Raw genomic sequence first — 17,849 nt, 5'->3', positions numbered from 1 at the left:
ACCCAAAACAGCAATGGAAATCGAATGGTAGTAGCGCATCGGTAGTATCTAGGGTGGCTAAGATTAAAAAAGTAGCAAATAGCAGGGAAAGAATGGACATGTTAGCAGTCATCAACTGGGTAATATTTTGTTGGATCATTCGCAAAAGTGTTTTTAAGTCCACTATCCCATTTGGGCCCACACTAGCTTCAATGTCCACCAAATATTCTACCAACCCTTATTCTCGCCAGTCAGAGGATCAAAGGCCAGAACAAACATCCTCCATCATAGACAATTTTCTATCGAAAAATGGATTTTTGGATCACCCTTCGTGGCTAATGGTACCACTTTACAAACGTAACCAAATTGATGGATAAAATGCGCTGCAAACTAAACTAGGCATCGCTTAAACCGCATGTCATGAGAGAGATACTAGCTTTTGGCCGATATTAATGAACTATAATCTAAACTCAAAAAGTAACATTATATTCCTTGACCCTTAGATCAGTGATAATCGATGTGCCCCCCCTCGAGAAATGTGGCGGTTTAATTCAGCACAAGTTAATTTATAAGTCAAAGCGAGGTCGTTGCAAGATTGTGGGAAGGATTTGGTGAATCGAGGCTGAACCGGTAGCTGAGTGAAACGTCGATGATAGGATATTTCCGTATAAATACATAGATGAAAGTAAAATGCGGCAGTGTTTGAATGTTTCGAGGTGCAGCACCCTGCTAGGATTTTATTAAAGGCTTCAGGGCCAGCATGTACACTGGGTACAGTTCCTTGGGGAAGCTTGTTTGTCGTTGCTCCTTGACAACGCGCAGGTTTCCTCTCTTCAGCAACGCCTTCATCGCAGCCAGCGGTCTCGTCACGGACGAATCCGTTTCGTCGGCAATGACCTCGTCGTTTGAGGTAAAGTTCTCCTTCATCACCATCATGCCACTCCGTGCCAGTCCATTCGCACAGCGAGAGAAAAATTGCACCAGATCCTCATCGGTCAGATGCCCAAGGACCCATTGAACCCAGATAATATCGTAGTGCCCGGCCTGTGGCACAAAGCTCTGCAGTCCCTCGTTGTATACGGTTCCGATTTTGGGGCCACAATCTTTCAGGGACGTTCTGGCTGTCTGGCAAAATTGTTCGTCCTGCTCTACGAGATCCACCTGTTCGAAGAAGGGGACGAGTAAGCCTCGGGTAATCCTTCCGATACCTGCTCCACAATCTAGTGCTCGTTGGTGTCCAGGTGCCGGCTTTAGCCGGTACAGATGCCTCAGGAACTGTTCTGATCCGCGGATGTCGATGAAAGAGATGCTGCCGAATCCACCGAGCATCCCGTCCACGGTCGGCGATATGGTGGACCAATACTTTTTGGCATTTTTGTAGTAATCGGTTTCAGTTTCTACGTTCAGCTCCATTTTCCAGTGTATTTTAAAGATGATTTTGAGGTAGAGGTGATTGAGGTTGAGGTTGAACACGCTGCTTCACTTCTTTTCTTCGTCCTTTTAGTCCAGAGAATTTACCCCGGTACGGCGCTTAAATTCAGCTTCCTGGGTCTTTGCAATTAGGATATAGCCCTCAGCTAACTAGAGAACCGGCTTCTAATACCACATTTTTCTGATTTTTGTATAGTTTTGTATGAGAATTTATAAGTATGATAAAGGTGTTCCGGTTGTAATTAGATTTAGAATCCGTTTTCGTGGTTTTAGCCTGGTCTTTTTGGGGATGTTTCGCGCTGCGGTTTTCCAAGTGTTTTACACTTTCCCGGCTTACTTTGCCAGCGGAAACCACGACAGGAGAAGTAAACGATTCTAATTCGCTCTTAACACCTCAATCTTTATCACAAATATAAGGAAAAATGTATAAAAAATTCCCACTTTGTGCAATGATTTTTAACCAAAACAGAAATATGGTGATAATTCCTAAGGCCCTGCCAGACGAACGAAAAAATTAATGCCAAACCTTTTATTTTTAACCCTTATGTGCTTATTTCCGTGAGGCGTTAGTTGACTCACTATGGGAAAAAATCTCACTTTTCTTCATACTGAGTGGTCATATGGGTAAAAAAAAGAAGCGGAAAACGCGCCAAATTTGCCACATCAGAGTCGCAATTTAGTAATTGTTGGTGTTTTGTCGTGATTTAGAAACATGTCGTCCCAGGGCGAAAGACCCCCACGCAGTGCGAAAACTACCATCCATTCCCTACCCGAGGAGGTAAGCAAGAAACTATAATGTTTGAATACAACCGGGTTTCTCTTAACGTTGTACCTTTCCTACAGGTCATGTGCATGATTTTTGATTGGTTGGATATTTATGGCGTGAAAAGCGCTTCTCTTACTTGCCATCGATGGAACAATATCATATTTATGAGTAATTATGTGTCACGATTTAAGCTGAATCTTAATATGAACAACAAGGATAGTGTGACCAAGTCGAAACGGTGCTACAGAAATGTGGTATGGTTCATATGCGAACCAGATTCGCTATCGTTATGGGGCACTCTTCATCCCAAAATCACGAACAGTCTTTACTCGCTGGAGATTTCATGTGCGAATAAGCAGCCTATGGCCTCGACGATTGCATTGATATCGGACGCAATACCGTCAATGACGCAGCTTCGTTCGCTTTCCTTAACCGATTACAACACAGATTCCCTTGATCAAGACATCATACCAACTCTTCGCAGCAAGTCTATTAGTCGTCTAAACTACACATCCAATTTTAAGATTCGCGTAGATATGCCCGAGTTGCAATCGTTGGTGGGAGATTTGTCCACATTAACTACGCCAGATGAATGCAACCAGCCAACTACGCTCGCTAAGCTAAAGGAACTTATTGTATGGCCTTATAACATGCATAAGCCAGAGAACATATCGTTAGCAGCTATCAAATCCATCTTCCGGCGATTGACAAACATAGAGAAATTGAAATGGCGTAATACCGTTAATTATGAAATCTTCAATGCAATATGCGATATCTGTACACCGCTAAAGGAACTTGTCATCGATTATGATTTGCTCTATTTCAACGCATCAAATTTAAACAAACTAACACATCTTCGAAGACTTCGACCTTCGTGTTCTTCGAATGCTTTGGCAGAATCATACAGTAATAAATTCATTATTGATTTGTCAAAATTAACGCTAATGGAGCATATAGAATTGCCATGGGATGAAGGGCATACTTTTAAACTCCCCACATCGCTTAAAAGCCTTGAGGTGTGTATTGGCAATAATAACAGAGAAAATAGTATTCAAACAATCATTAACTGTGGTGCGCACTTGAAAGAGCTAAAGGTAGTGATTCAAGATTACAATCCCGACGATTCGGATTACGAAGAACCTATTGAATTGTTGAAAGCGTTGTCATCTCTAAAACATCTTGAAATTCTCGATTTCAATGGCGGCCTTTTTCAGGAATCTAGTTTCCTACGTATGAACGCGCCTCTGGTTCGTCTGCACAAACTGCGATTCGATATGGCCAAATTACAGTCGTCTAAACCTGTTCGTAAAATCGGAGGAATGTCAAATGCGATGCTTACCTTCCGCGGGCTGAAGGAAAAGTTCCCCAACTTAAAAAAGCCGGAATTTTCATGCTGTAGATTGATCACAGGAAGGCGTAGAAGTGGCTCAGAATGAAAGCACCACAGGAGAAATTAGAGTTGCTACTAATAGTTCAGGACAAGCTTATTTCGCTTTGAAATGCATAAGAATAGAACTTGTTGGAATATTTTCTCACAGAACGAAGTTTAACATTGGTTTATGAAAGCAGTGCTTAAATGAAATGAAATTCGCGGTGGCATACAATGAAATGGAGTCGTATTTGAATGTTCGGAGAATTCCTGTTATCCAATTTCTGTCTTTTAATGTACAGTCTTTTAATGTATCGCAGCTGATACATTCAGAACTGGGCCACAAAGCGATCGTAAGAAAATGTGCTCACTGCAGCACCATGATTTGAATAAACAAAAAGAATTTCGAGCAATTTTATTTGTTTTAACCTTTCGTTTATTTCTTTTTCTAGCTCCCGTATAAAAAAAGATAAGCGGCCAGTTTTCGTAATCTGTCGTACAAAGAGGCCGCTTATGGGCGTCTTAGTGGCCGCTTAAACTTTAACCGTCTGTCAATAGAGACTCTAATTACAAATGATCGAACATTATGAAAGACTTTAATTTTGACTGGTAAAAGAAGGTTATTTTATAAACCAAAGTCAATTTCATCCTTTAAACACACCCTTAAAAAAGTGTCATCGTCCTCATGAGTCATGGCCCAGGGGTCCACCATGATAACGGGGTTTCCCCTTTTTACAATTGTAGAGCGTACTTTTCAGGTAGTTCGAGATTTTTCATGTGTTGCACCGGCTGGTTGTCGCGTGCAACTGTTCTTTCCCGTGCCACTGGATTGTTGGATAGTTTGCTGCATGTTTAATAGTCATTTCATTTGTTTTATTATAGTTGAAATACGTAAGCTATCGTCTCCTTGATTCCAGTTTCGTACCATCACGTATATTTTGTTTAATCCCGTACATGCAGTATGTATCGAAACATCCCAACGAAGCTCTCTGAGTTTCTGACATTCCACTGCAGACATGTGAGTACTTTACGTTGTTCTGATGGAACACTAGACCACATACGAACACATTTTGCCAATTTAGGTCAATCGCTAGTTTCAAACAGCCCAGATGTTGATAGTTGATAGATGTTGAGTAAACATATCAAGTAAGTGATCGACCGTATAAAAACAGTCCATTTAAATTATAATGGGACTTGCATCTTCAAATACTCTGAATAAGCTTCTTGGCCGTTGGTGCTAAATTGATCACTTTATTACGATTTGGGCATGATCTTATTTGCACAAAATGGTAACGAGTGACACCTTCCGTAGATGCATAACTTCATTATTTTTTTCGATGGAGCTATCGATTGGATCTCAAAAGATGCTGTTGAGTTCAAAGAATGCGATCATTTGATTATTTTTAAGTAAAAACTCTAGTTATTTCATTACAGGTGATAATGGGCTTCAGATACGCATTCTAAAAAGCTGCTGAATCAAAGGAAACACACAATATTTAATATTGTAATGTTGAATATATTTCCATATCAACATTTTGTTACGACTGACACATACCTCAATCACAATCTTCTTCTTCAGTGAGAATTTACCCCACTGCGGCTGTTGAATCCAGCATCCTGGGCCTTCACACAATCGAATCAAACAATCCTGGAGAGTAAATTTTACTAACATAGAACCACAAAAGCAACTTATATATTATATAAGGAATTTATAGCAGAAATCTCTGCTATTTTGGTAGAATTAATGCAAAGATGATAGGATTTATTTGTATTGCAAGCCATGAAGGTGATGTGTAATACTAAACAAAACATATGTGAAGGGGTGGATAAACTTATTTTGCCCACTTTTTGTACCAAGTGAAAGCGTCCCTGGCAACCGACAACGTCGCTACTTACGAGAATCGATATCGTATACCTGCGAGAAATATACAGCGATGCTATGTATCCTTCCTCTGCCTTCTATTCTATTCCTCTGTCTTCTTCAACATCCCTAAAACTTACAAGAAATATTCTAGAGTAAATACACATTACTTCACTTTTTACCGTCAGCGAATACAGTCGTCACTGTTTTTAAGAACGTTTTTCCCACCTAAACCAGAACTCGCGCCATTTTCAAATTTTGTAAAAAAAATCAGCTAAAAGAGACAAAAACCTGTAAGTGAATAACCCTGAGATACCGTTCATTATAAACGTATGCTAATTTTTACGTCCTTACGCAGGTGCAAATCCTAGAATTGGAACTTGGGTATACACGATCTGCCAAAGTTGTAACAATCTTAGAACACAGGTGGCGATACTGGAGCGAAGGCTGCACGAGGAAAGAGAGACCAACGAGGAGCAGAGGGAAGAACTCATTACTATAATTCGAAGGATGAAAAACGATGTGCCCGGTGAAAAACAAGCCGGAAAAAGAAAGTTATCAGCGTCGAAAAGCTCTCGCCCGAAACCAGCCACTCAGAGATTCTCCGAAGACATGGTTGATTCCATCGTAATTGGTACACCGACACGCTCAGACGCAGTTTTTGTACTTTTATTAATCTTAATATTGTGGCTCCTAACACGAAATTATGTTCACTGAATAATATTCTGGATAAAGGAACAAGATGATCTTGGCCCAGCTGATACTGCTGGTGAGGGCGTTGTTCTAGCGGGGCGGAGGACAATCTAATTTTTATATTTTTTAAAAGTCTTTTTCTGGTGATGGGTCATTTTGTAGAATGTAAGAGGTACTATTGTAAATCAAAAATAAATCCCAAACTTATGCTTCATTTTGTTTAAACTTTTTTACAGCCTAAAAGGCAGCATTGTTCAGTGGATTCGGATGACGAACAGCGGGTGTGAGATCCTTAGCATACTTTGTTCGAGCTGCCACAGCGCTTAACAAAACGCCTACGCTCTTCTGCTTATGCTAAGGGCCGTTTCTAGGCTCTTCTCTAGAGAGCACTAGGTCCACTAAGATAACGGGGCATTCCTTTTTTTCCGGGTTTTATTTTTTTTACATTTGCAGCACGTTCTTTAAACGTAGTTCGTCATTTTTACACGTTAAAATTCCTTCGTTGTCCCTTTGATAGCAACTTGCGCTATCATTCAGAGGGTATCTACTGATACTTTCGGGAATGAGTGTTGCACCGGTACCATCACTGGTTATCTATCCAGTGCAACTGCTCTTCCTAGCGCCATCCAACACTGCATTGTTGGATATTTTGCTGCAGTTTTTTAAGGTAACTTCATAACTCTTTTTTCATTTTTACGAACTTCTCCTTGATTCCAGTTTGTTACCATATTTTCTATTGACTACGATCTACGTGATGCAAAAAGTGATGTGGAAAAACGAATTGCCCTTCGCAACTTAGCACAATAAAAATTGCTCTGTATGATTCTCGATTAGTACTTACGCGGCATTTGCGCATTCGGTTGAGTTGTACTGTCGCGTTCGCTACAAAGATAGTAATGTAAAATGTCTCAAGTTTACTAATGCGAAGCGACCAAAATAAGTCTGATTTCGGAAATCAGAGACACCTGAGACGATTTATTGGTTTGCATGGTGGTTATCAGCAGTAGTTTATTTGTAACATTAATTTGCATTATAATTAGGATGCATTAAACAGCACACAGCTGCCCAGCGATCAGAATAAAAGCCGGTTGAGTGTGCTAGCGGATGTTCAGTGTTGAGTTGAGAGAAGACGATCATGGATTTCCCAACAATCAAGTGCTTGCTGGTGCTGGTCTGTTTTCAGCTGTACTTTGCTGATGCTGGTTATGGCTCCAACCTTGTATCGTTGAATGATCCCCCCATAATTCCGCTAGTTGAAGGTAACGAAGAATATGAATAGAATTTTATTTTCATCCATTTTAAACATCATTCGAAGTCATACACTTTTCATTCCGCTACACGCTAATCAACTTACTTATTGGCATTGCATTTTTTTTTGCGAATTTCTTACTCTAACAGCGTGCCGCCCACTGAAACCCAAACGCTACTTGCCACAAAACGAAAAGGCCACGTTCTTGGAAGCATGGAGACGATGCCACGAACTTGGTCTACGTCTTGCTACAATTGCTAACAGTGCCGAAAGTGATATGATCAAGGAAGCTCTCAATGGTGCTACTTCTAAAGAACCTTATTGGATCGGCGGAACGGATCTCGGCCTCGAAGGTGTATTTGAGTGGATTTCCACTGGCGAACCTATTGGATATAAAACGGGCTACACGAATTTCTTCGCTGGAGAACCAAATAACGATAAAGGAAATGAAAACTGCCTGGATATCGGAAATGAAGGTGTTGCATGGTTCGATAAACCGTGTGACGCGAAGGAAAAATTCATTTGTGAAACGTATAAGTAAACGATCACTACTTGGGATCATTTGCTTTTGCTATGGATCATATTTGTGAGGTTTTTCCAACATTCGATATAACAACACTGTATGTACAGGACACAAGAAATGTAAGAAACAGGGACACAAGCATTAGCTGCTGTCCGACATCTGGTTGTGTGTAACAATAAAGCACAATGAATAAATAAAGCAAATTGAAAGATATGGTCATTCTTATTTACCCAGCATATAATATACCTCCCAATTCAATTGCAGAGTCCTTTATCCTCTACGAACAAACACATTCGCCCTTTCATTAGCCAGTTGAGTTCTTAATTCTCGTATGTCGTTATGATCATTACTATTATCGACCTTAATCCCGCTTAATCTGTATTACAACTTAGTTTATACTTTACAGTAGTAGTTCAAATTTTCCTATTATGAATAATTTAATTCTCACCCTTTGCCCTTGCCACAAAGTAGCTGTGTATGCGTCGTCGTGTTTGCTGATATCGTATTCAATAAAGTGTTGTAAAGAAAATGAGCTGTTGTAGTAATGTAAAGCTGTTGAAGTTGCTTTGACCGAATCGAAATCGGCGAAAAATCAAATCAGCTTAACATACTTTTTAGTTTTTGGAATAATGTTAATTTTGAATGACATAATTACCGATGAGAGTATATTGAATCATTTGATGGAAATAATTAATATCGGAAAGATGTTAGGAAACGATGAAACGACATAGAAAAAAGCATAGTAACGTTAATCCCTCCTTAGCAGATAATTTTCGTGTTACTTACTGAAATCAATGTAGTGGAAGGAACCAAATCAGACCGTAGCATAACAGGATATCGTTATAAGTTGGGAAATTTAGAAATATTAGAAAGCAAGAAACAAATATTTTATTTATGTCTGAAATTTTCTACAAAAAAATAACACCAACAGTGAGCGGCATAGTTACTTTACCTCGAGTTTTTAAAATTTTCGTCTATAAATCCGTCATTTGATGACGGAAACAAAAAGAGCAAGTGTTATGTGTTTATAGAAAGTTTTACATTCTTCTTTCAGTTTCAGCTACTTTCAGCTCCATTGGTGCCGTAACATATTTCTAATGTATGGAAACAGCAAGCAGCTTAATCTGTCGCCTCTTTCTTTATTTTCCCGGACACACATTTAACTCAACTTTTTTGCACTTTATTTCCCTTAACTCGACATCTCCCATAACTTTACATGATTTTATCCACGTTTTAGAGGGTACTTCTATTGTTCCGATATTGCCGATAAGTTTGTAAAATTACAGAATCTCAAAATCCAAACTCGCAAACTCTACCATTTCTTTCTAAGCTTACCAACTCAAACTGGACTCTGTAAGGTACGACACCTCGTCAAGTAATAATAATGATTTTGTGGGTCAATATAACAATAATCAAGAACTCAACTGGCCAATGAAAGGAGGAAAGTGTGTGTTCGTGAAGCGTAAAGTACTCTGTAAACATGTTCAGAGTCATGGTCCCTGAGGAAATAAGACTGATTCATTCAATTTGCTTTATTTATTTTGTTTTTATATCGAATGTTGGAAAAACCTCACAAATATGATCCATAGCAAAAGCAAATGATCCCAAGTAGTGATCGTTTACTTATACGTTTCACAAATGAATTTTTCCTTCGCGTCACACGGTTTATCGAACCATGCAACACCTTCATTTCCGATATCCAGGCAGTTTTCATTTCCTTTATCGTTATTTGGTTCTCCAGCGAAGAAATTCGTGTAGCCCGTTTTATATCCAATAGGTTCGCCAGTGGAAATCCACTCAAATACACCTTCGAGGCCGAGATCCGTTCCGCCGATCCAATAAGGTTCTTTAGAAGTTGCACCATTGAGAACTTCCTTGATCATATCACTTTCGGCACTGTTAGCAATTGTAGCAAGACGTAGACCAAGTTCGTGGCATCGTCTCCATGCTTCCAAGAACGTGGCCTTTTCGTTTTGTGGCAAGTAGCGTTTGGGTTTCAGTGGGCCGCACGCTGTTAGAGTAAGAGATTCGCAAAAAAATATGCAATGTCATTAAGTCAGTTGATTAGCGTGTAGCGGAATGAAAAGTGTATGATTTCGAATGATGTTTGAAATGGAAGAAAAAAAAAAACTTCTATTCATATTTGTTACCTGACGGAATTCTTGGCGGTTCGTTCAACGATTCAAGGTTGGAGCCATAACCAGCATCAGCAAGGTACAGCTGAAAACAGACCAGCACCAGCAAGCACTTGATTGTTGGGAAAGCCATGATCGTCTTCTCTCAACTCAACACTGAACATCCGCTAGCACACTCAACTGGCTTTTATTCTGATCGCTGGGCAGCTGTGTGCTGTTGTATGCATCCTAATTGTAATGCAAATTAATGTTACAAATAAACTACTGCTGATAACCACCATGCAAACCAATAAATCGTCTCAGGTGTCTCTGATTTCCGAAATCAGACTTATTTTGGTCGCTTCGCATTAGTAAACTTGAGACATTTTACATTACTATCTTTGTAGCGAACTGTCGCGTACGACTCAACCGGATATGGAAATTTCGCGTAAGTACTAATCGAGAATCATACAGAGCAATTTTTATTGTGTTAAGTCGCGAAGGGCAGTTCTTTTTCCACATCACTCTTAAGCACGACACATCGATTAATAAAATCGTGGATGTCTGGGATTGCGGTTGCACGTCACAAATGGCAAAGAATTAATGATGGTGATGATAGATGTTCAGCTTAACCTCAGAATCTATGTGTAGCCTGCCTGACCACAGCGGAATTTGTCCGCATCGGCCTTAAATGTGATCACCAGCTTTTTTTGTATCCTTCTAACTCGAGTGCATTAGTTTCCTTAGGATAAGGTATGACCGGATGGCCACAGACATAAAGCAACATAAAGCAAATCTCTTGTATTAAGTACTTATAGGAACTTATGACCAGGAGCATAAGTAAGCTTAACTTACTATGTTGGCGACCGTCACCTACTAGTACATCATCACCAATTCACGAATACTGCGCTTAATAGCTTCTCCGGTCGATGATCAACTAATCAATCATAAATACCCAAAACAAAAATGACTTACTGTTAGACTGAACGGAGAGACAACTGTACAACTTTAACTATCACACCCTGTGTAACGCTCCTACGAATCACATGCAGAACAATATCTCGGGGAAGCCCCACCAGCCGTTACCGCGCACAGTATACCAGCATCGGAATCGCAACACCGAAAGGGTAATAAACATGAAGTCTTCTTAGCGAACCCTAGAAGTCCGGGAACCTCAGTGATGTCATAAACGATCTGCCTTACAACGATCGGCGAGCCAAATACGCGGCAACAAGCATTAACACCGACACCAGTAACAACAACAACCGCCGCCTCGTGAAAGCTTGAGAGAGCATTCACCTACGCAGGATGCCCGAGGTAAACCTAGGACAGGTAGTACGTAAATAACGGCGGTCACCGGCTACACCGGTAAGAATTACATCGACGGTCCTGGTCCAAACAACATCGATGATCGTGCGCATGTTAAACGGCGGGTTTTCCCCCGAACTCAACGGATGTTTAGCATTATCTGTGGCGCCGTACGCTTAACGCCGCCGGTATGTATAACATCGGCGAGAGGTACCGTTGACCACGGCGTACGGCAGTTACGGAATGGACACAAGGAGTAATGAGCGGCTAGGATAGGCGACGACGAAGATGAAAATAATATAAAATCTATAATTCTACATTATTGGTGACAGCAGTTCTGCTCCGCTAACTTTTTAATAGCGGAAACGCGTTACACCTCGCAATTTAATAGCTAATTTAAAACATGGCGCAATTTTAAACATTACGGCTAGAAAGCTTGTGCTTGTATATGATTGTATTGCCCAGCAGCATGTTTATTTTTAATTACAGTCAAAATTAGACAAACGAGCGAGAATGGAAGTAAGAAAGAAAAAGGAATCTTTTTTTCAGAACGATGATAAGTCAGAAAAGCCAAATCGACTCAAAGGGACTTATACATCTCTCTTAAATTCTCGGAGAAGCAGTCTGCTCAAAGCCGCCACAGCAATCTCCATTGCAGCAGTCTGTTTAGGGACATTACGATATATTTTGTTATTTTGTGTCCACGCTATTAGAATATCTGAACCAGAAAGTTATGAGTTCCAGAGAGACATGTTAACTCGTTAGCTTGTCCTTGCCTATTCCATAAAAGTTATTTCTTTGCAATGAGCTCCTCTTTGGAATCCCTTTGGAATTTCTGCACAAGAAAATGACATTCGCAAAAATGTCACAGTTATTCACCCAGGTACAACATATAGACTTGATAATCCTCCTAGACAAATTGGCATTTCTATATAGGGATTGATTTAGTGGATGGTCACGTGCATAGATATATTGTAGCAAAAACTTTGTTGTTTAGATACAAAATTAAAGTCAATGCCGAGAAACCAGCAAAAGAAAGTCAACGTTTATTCTTGTATAAACTCTAATTAAAAATCTTGGCTATCGCGGGTTATCCTGGCTTCTGTCCTAGGTACATTAGCTCCTTTATGTCCCTACATCTAATGCGTATTGTTGGTCTGAGCCAAGACTTGCGAGCGTTGGAACCATTTTGCTATGATGTGTTCGACCAAAATTTTTACTAGCGTTAATACATCTCTTCTGTCACACATCTTTTTACTAGGTTTTCAACTATTACATTCACACTTAAAATCGCTGACATGCTCTGTTTGGCTTCTTCGAGCTTTACGGCAGCTAACCAGGACATACTGCGGCCACTTATCGATCCTGGAGCTCGCTCGATCTTGTGTAGGTATTCTTTAAAATATTTGTGCTCCGTGAGAAACTTGGTTGGATAAGCGTTGCTCTCCCCGTGGCCTGGCTCCATGGTGAGGATCCTTATAGGGATCATGTATCCAAGCAGGCTGCGCATGATTACGGATTTTTCAACAATTGCTGTCATCGATGGGTCGCTGGACGAAATGTTAAAAGTGAACTTCCTTTCGTTTCTCGCGTTCACAACAAAGATAGTTATGTAAAAATGTATGAGGTTTACTAATGCAGTGCGACCAAAATAAGTCTGATTTCGGAAATCAGAGACACCTGAGACGATTTATTGGTTTGCATGGTGGTTATCAGCAGTAGTTTATTTGTAACATTAATTTGCATTATAATTAGGATGCATTCAACAGCACACAGCTGCCCAGCGATCAGAATAAAAGCCAGTTGAGTGTGCTAGCGGATGTTCAGTGTTGAGTTGAGAGAAGACGATCATGGCTTTCCCGACAATCAAGTGCTTCCTAGGACTAGCCTGTTTTGTGTTGTATTTTGCTGTTGCAAACTCATCACCGCCCGGTTCATCAGGAAATCTACTAGCCGCAGGTAACCACGAGCATAGATTTATTTTTCATTTTACAAAATAAATATCCTAGCAAAACCAAAATTCAGAAACATCAAAATCAAAAGTAAAGTGCATTACTACACGCTGATGAATTGATTTTATAATGTTGCAAATCGTTTTTCGTATTTCTTACTTTAGCTGGGTGTCGCCAAAAGAATGTTAAACGTTACGTCGCACAACCGCAGAAGCTCAACTTCTTCGAAGCATGGAGACATTGCCAAGCCATTGGCTCACGTCTTGCAATAATTAAAAATAGTCAAGATAACGCCTTCGTAATGGAAGCTATCAGTGGCAGAACCGACCCTAAAGAATCCTATTGGATCGGTGGAACTGATAATGGCCGCGAGGGATTATTCGTTTGGATTGCCAATCTCAGCCCGATTGTTGATGGAACAACGTACTCGAATTTCCATCCTGGCGAACCAAATAACGAAAACGGAAATGAAAACTGCCTGGATATCGGAAGTGATGGTGATACTTGGTACGATAAACCTTGTGACTTGAAACAAAAATTCGTTTGTGAGAATGTGTAAAAGTGATCACACTTCTACCCGGGAACATTATCGTCTTCAGAATACAATTGGACAATATTTGCTGAGGCCTTTCCAATATTCGTTATAACAACCACTGTATGTACAGGACACAAGAAATGGAAGAAATAGGGACGCAAGCATTAGCTGACGTCTGACTTCTGATGTTGTGTAACAATAAAGCACAATGAATAAATAAAGCAAATTGAAAAAATATAGTCAGCCCTATTTACTCAGATACCGTACCTTCTAATCAAGTTACAGAGTCCTGTAATCTTCACGAACGAACACTGTCGTCTATGTGTTCGTTATGATTATTGCTACCATCGATCATAAACGCACGTAATCACTCCTATCATTTGATGAGTTACCTTATAGACTTCAGTTTGAGTCGATCGAATTGGCAAATTTAAAATGAAATGCCGTGGACAGGTTTGTGATAAAGTGTTGGAAAGATAATCCACTAAGGAACCTAGCTAAGATGGATTCTGCTTTTGCGTCGTATCACCGGTAGCCACAGCCACAGTATTTCTTCTTCCTATAAACCGATTAGACGAAGTGATCAAAAGCAAGAAACTCGATCTCGGAAGGGATCTTGAGGAATCGGAAAGGGTTTATAAATTACACAGAATCCTTTGAGATTTAAAAAGCTTTATGCGAACTGATCATTATATTTTATTTTATATATTTTTTCATGAATTGTTGAATCAATCGGAGTAAAACTGATAAAGATATCTAGCTTTGGAAAATCACCATTCATACATGGCTCAATGCATCTCACAACTTTGAAGCGGTTTTCCCAAAACCTGGATTGGAAAATTGGGAACACCCAATCTGTGCGCTATTTGCAGGTAGCCCCGTCGAGTTTTCATAAAATATTAGGTACCGGAACTAGTTTTTTTTGACTCAACAAAAACCTCTAAAATTCAAAAGCAAATAAATAATCACATTAATCCAAATATTGCCCATCGCTGGCCACTTCATTTTTCTATCTATCAGGTAATTTTCGAATTCTATGTTGAAAGAACGACATTTTTTTTTTAAATAATTCAGTCAACTATATATTTTTCGATACTTACATACATAAATGAGTGAAGTTCTGTACAGTTAAAAATCACTTTAGGTAATCAAACAAGCTGTATTCAGAAAGAACAATGGCTGGTATATACAGCGGAGTGGGTAACATTTCTTTTGCGACGGTTTCTGATAAGTTTTTCACTGATTTTGCAACATGCGGTCATGTGTTGTCGTGCTTAAACGTACGTCTGCCATAACGGCTTCTAAATAATTAAAGACAGTTATCACATTTGTTTGTGTCACTGCATATTCACCATAAGTTTAAACTCACAAAATATAACTCTCAGCAACCGTTTTCTTCAAATGAAAAAAGGTTTTTAAACTTCCCCGCAAAATCAATTTTTAGACACAAAACTCGGGGGAAAAATAGGTTATAGTCAACCGTACGAGCAGTCACTTATTGCGTTTAAAGCCATTAAGTTCTATTTTAAAACGTCATAACACATAGAACTTAAAAAAATCCTACAATTAGTGGCACCATGGTTTAGCAGAATCGAAAGAGCTAATTCCGGGACATGATAACTTTTTTTTATAAACATAACTTCTTTTAAAAACAAGTATGTCAAACTTGTTTTTTGACGCAAAATAGTAAAAAGAATTGCTTTTTCAACTTCAAATAGCTACAAAAACTTGAAAAATAGGAAGTCAAACAAAAACTCACCGGAAATACCTGAATAAACATATATATAATACATATAATTTGTGTATTTCAATTGACCCAGCTCGAGGTTACGCGGCTAGAAACGAGAATCGACTCCGTAAAAAGTACATTAAGTGCAGACACGCCTTTCTAAATTCAATGCCAATAACTTAGTTTTTTACTAATCTTTTACAAAATATAACCAAATCTTCTCAAAAGGTTGTAATTTTGTATAACATCCAAATATTTAATGGTTTTTTCACAAAAAATCTGCATAACTGAGTCTTTTTCCGGCCATAATTAACCTTATGCGACATTTCTACATCCGGTTGAGTCAAACTATCGCGTTCACAACAGAGATAGTTATGTAAAAATGTTTACTAATATGACGCGAAGAACGGCCAAAAATAGTTTGATTTCGGAAATGAGAGGCACCTGAGACGATTTATTGGTTTGCATGGTGGTTATCAGCAGTAGTTTATTTGTAACATTGACTTGCATTATAATTAGGATGCATTCAACAGCACACCGCTGCACAGCGATCAGAATAAAAGCCAGTTGAGTGTGCTAGCGGATGTTCAGTGTTGAGTTGAGAGAAGACGATCATGGCTTTCCCGACAATCAAGTGCTTCCTAGGACTAGCCTGTTTTGTGTTGTATTTTGCTGTTGCAAACTCATCACCGCCCGGTTCATCAGGAAATCTATTAGCCGCAGGTAACCACGAGCATAGATTTATTTTTCATTTTACAAAATAAATATCCTAGCAAAACCAAAATTCAGGAACATCAAAATCAAAAGTAAAGTGCATTACTACACGCTGGTGAATTGATTTTATAATGTTGCATATCGTTTTTCGAATTTCTTACTTTAGCTGGGTGTCGCCAAAAGAATGTTAAACGTTACGTCGCACAACCGCAGAAGCTCAACTTCTTCGAAGCATGGAGACATTGCCAAGCCATTGGCTCACGTCTTGCAATAATTAAAAATAGTCAAGATAACGCCTTCGTAATGGAAGCTATCAGTGGCAGAACCGACCCTAAAGAATCCTATTGGATCGGTGGAACCGATAATGGCCGCGAGGGATTATTCGTTTGGATTGCCAATCTCAGCCCGATTGTTGATGGAACAACGTACTCGAATTTCCATCCTGGCGAACCAAATAACGAAAACGGAAATGAAAACTGCCTGGATATCGGAAGTGATGGTGATACTTGGTACGATAAACCTTGTGACTTGAAACAAAAATTCGTTTGTGAGAATGTGTAAAAGTGATCACACTTCTACCCGGGAACATTATCGTCTTCAGAATACAATTGGACAATATTTGCTGAGGCCTTTCCAATATTCGTTGTAACAACCACTGCATACACAGGACACACGAAATGTGAGAAACAGGGAAATACGCATTCACTGATTTCATTCACTTCCGATGTTGTGTAACAATAAAGCACAATGAATAAATAATGCAAACTGAATGATACGATTGGCTTCATTTACTCAGATACCATACCATACTGGTTTAGAATTAAATGCAAAACAAATGATTCAAATTCCACAAATCCCACTAAAATAGTTTACACCCCATTGACAAAATGTATACAACCGGGTCTTTTAATGTTTAAGAGACCCGAAATTGTTCTGTCGGCGGGTCTCTTAAGCGTTAAGAGACCCGGTAGCATACCTTTCTGTCAATGGGGTTCTAACTTGAAGCAAGGTGTCTATGCTCGGAGCTAAAATTAATATCATACTTGACGCCTCAGTCGTGTTGAACGATTTTTTGAGGTTCGTCGATTATTATCTCGTTGATGATAAACATTATAGTTTGCTTCTACTTTATAATCGCCTAGATGTATGCATATTATTTCGTCTCTCAAAATTCACCTTGCACGCAAGAACGTGGAGCAGCCGATGATCGATTCTACGAAAGCCCCAACCACTCAGCATTGATATTCATTTTATCATCAAAGATTTTTATTTTTATCATATCAAATAATAATGTTATCATATCAATTCCCCTTAAGAATTGATGAGTTAAACTATAAATGGACACTGATGAACTTCTTTAAAAAGGGTTTGATTGATTATTGTTTCTCTGGGTACGTATTTCATATTCATATGCTACATATTTGTACCATTTAGATGTGGACGAATGTTGTTTTTTTTTTTTTCATTCGAGACAGTAATGCCGGTGATTAAAATATTTAAACCGCCTCGCGCAATATTTGAAAGAGCAGAAACGCAGAAACTTTCATTTTCGACATCCCAGAAGTAGCAGGATTTTAAGGTTCGCCCTGTTATGTGCAGCTTTCCTGCGATATGAGTCCGCAATAT

General features: G+C 39.3%; 3 protein-coding genes across 3 annotated transcripts; 1 reads left to right on the top strand and 2 right to left on the bottom strand.

Moving 5' to 3' along the window:
* Positions 1 to 563: 563 nt before the first annotated feature.
* Positions 564 to 1,891, bottom strand: LOC125956836 (alpha N-terminal protein methyltransferase 1). The gene has a single exon (XM_049689057.1). It carries the CDS (start codon positions 1,390 to 1,392, stop codon positions 709 to 711), a length of 684 nt encoding a protein of 227 aa, XP_049545014.1. The 5' UTR covers positions 1,393 to 1,891; the 3' UTR covers positions 564 to 708.
* Positions 1,892 to 7,231: 5,340 nt separating this feature from the next.
* On the top strand, positions 7,232 to 7,889 carry LOC125955407 (perlucin-like). Its single transcript, XM_049686541.1, has 2 exons — positions 7,232 to 7,358; positions 7,498 to 7,889. The coding sequence occupies exons 1-2, from the start codon at positions 7,235 to 7,237 to the stop codon at positions 7,887 to 7,889; spliced, it is 516 nt and encodes a 171-aa protein (XP_049542498.1). The 5' UTR covers positions 7,232 to 7,234.
* A 1,601-nt stretch (positions 7,890 to 9,490) lies between these two features.
* Positions 9,491 to 10,139, bottom strand: LOC125955406 (perlucin-like). The gene is made up of 2 exons (XM_049686540.1): positions 10,022 to 10,139; positions 9,491 to 9,882 (listed from the first exon to the last, which is right to left on the bottom strand). Exons 1-2 carry the CDS (start codon positions 10,137 to 10,139, stop codon positions 9,491 to 9,493), a joined length of 510 nt encoding a protein of 169 aa, XP_049542497.1.
* Between the last annotated feature and the right edge of the window lie 7,710 nt (positions 10,140 to 17,849).

This window comes from Anopheles darlingi, chromosome 3, assembly GCF_943734745.1.
Source record: "Anopheles darlingi chromosome 3, idAnoDarlMG_H_01, whole genome shotgun sequence".
NCBI lineage: Eukaryota > Metazoa > Arthropoda > Insecta > Diptera > Culicidae > Anopheles > Anopheles darlingi.
The sequence above is the reverse complement of the archived record's forward strand: the minus strand, read 5'-3'. Positions and strand labels throughout refer to the sequence as shown.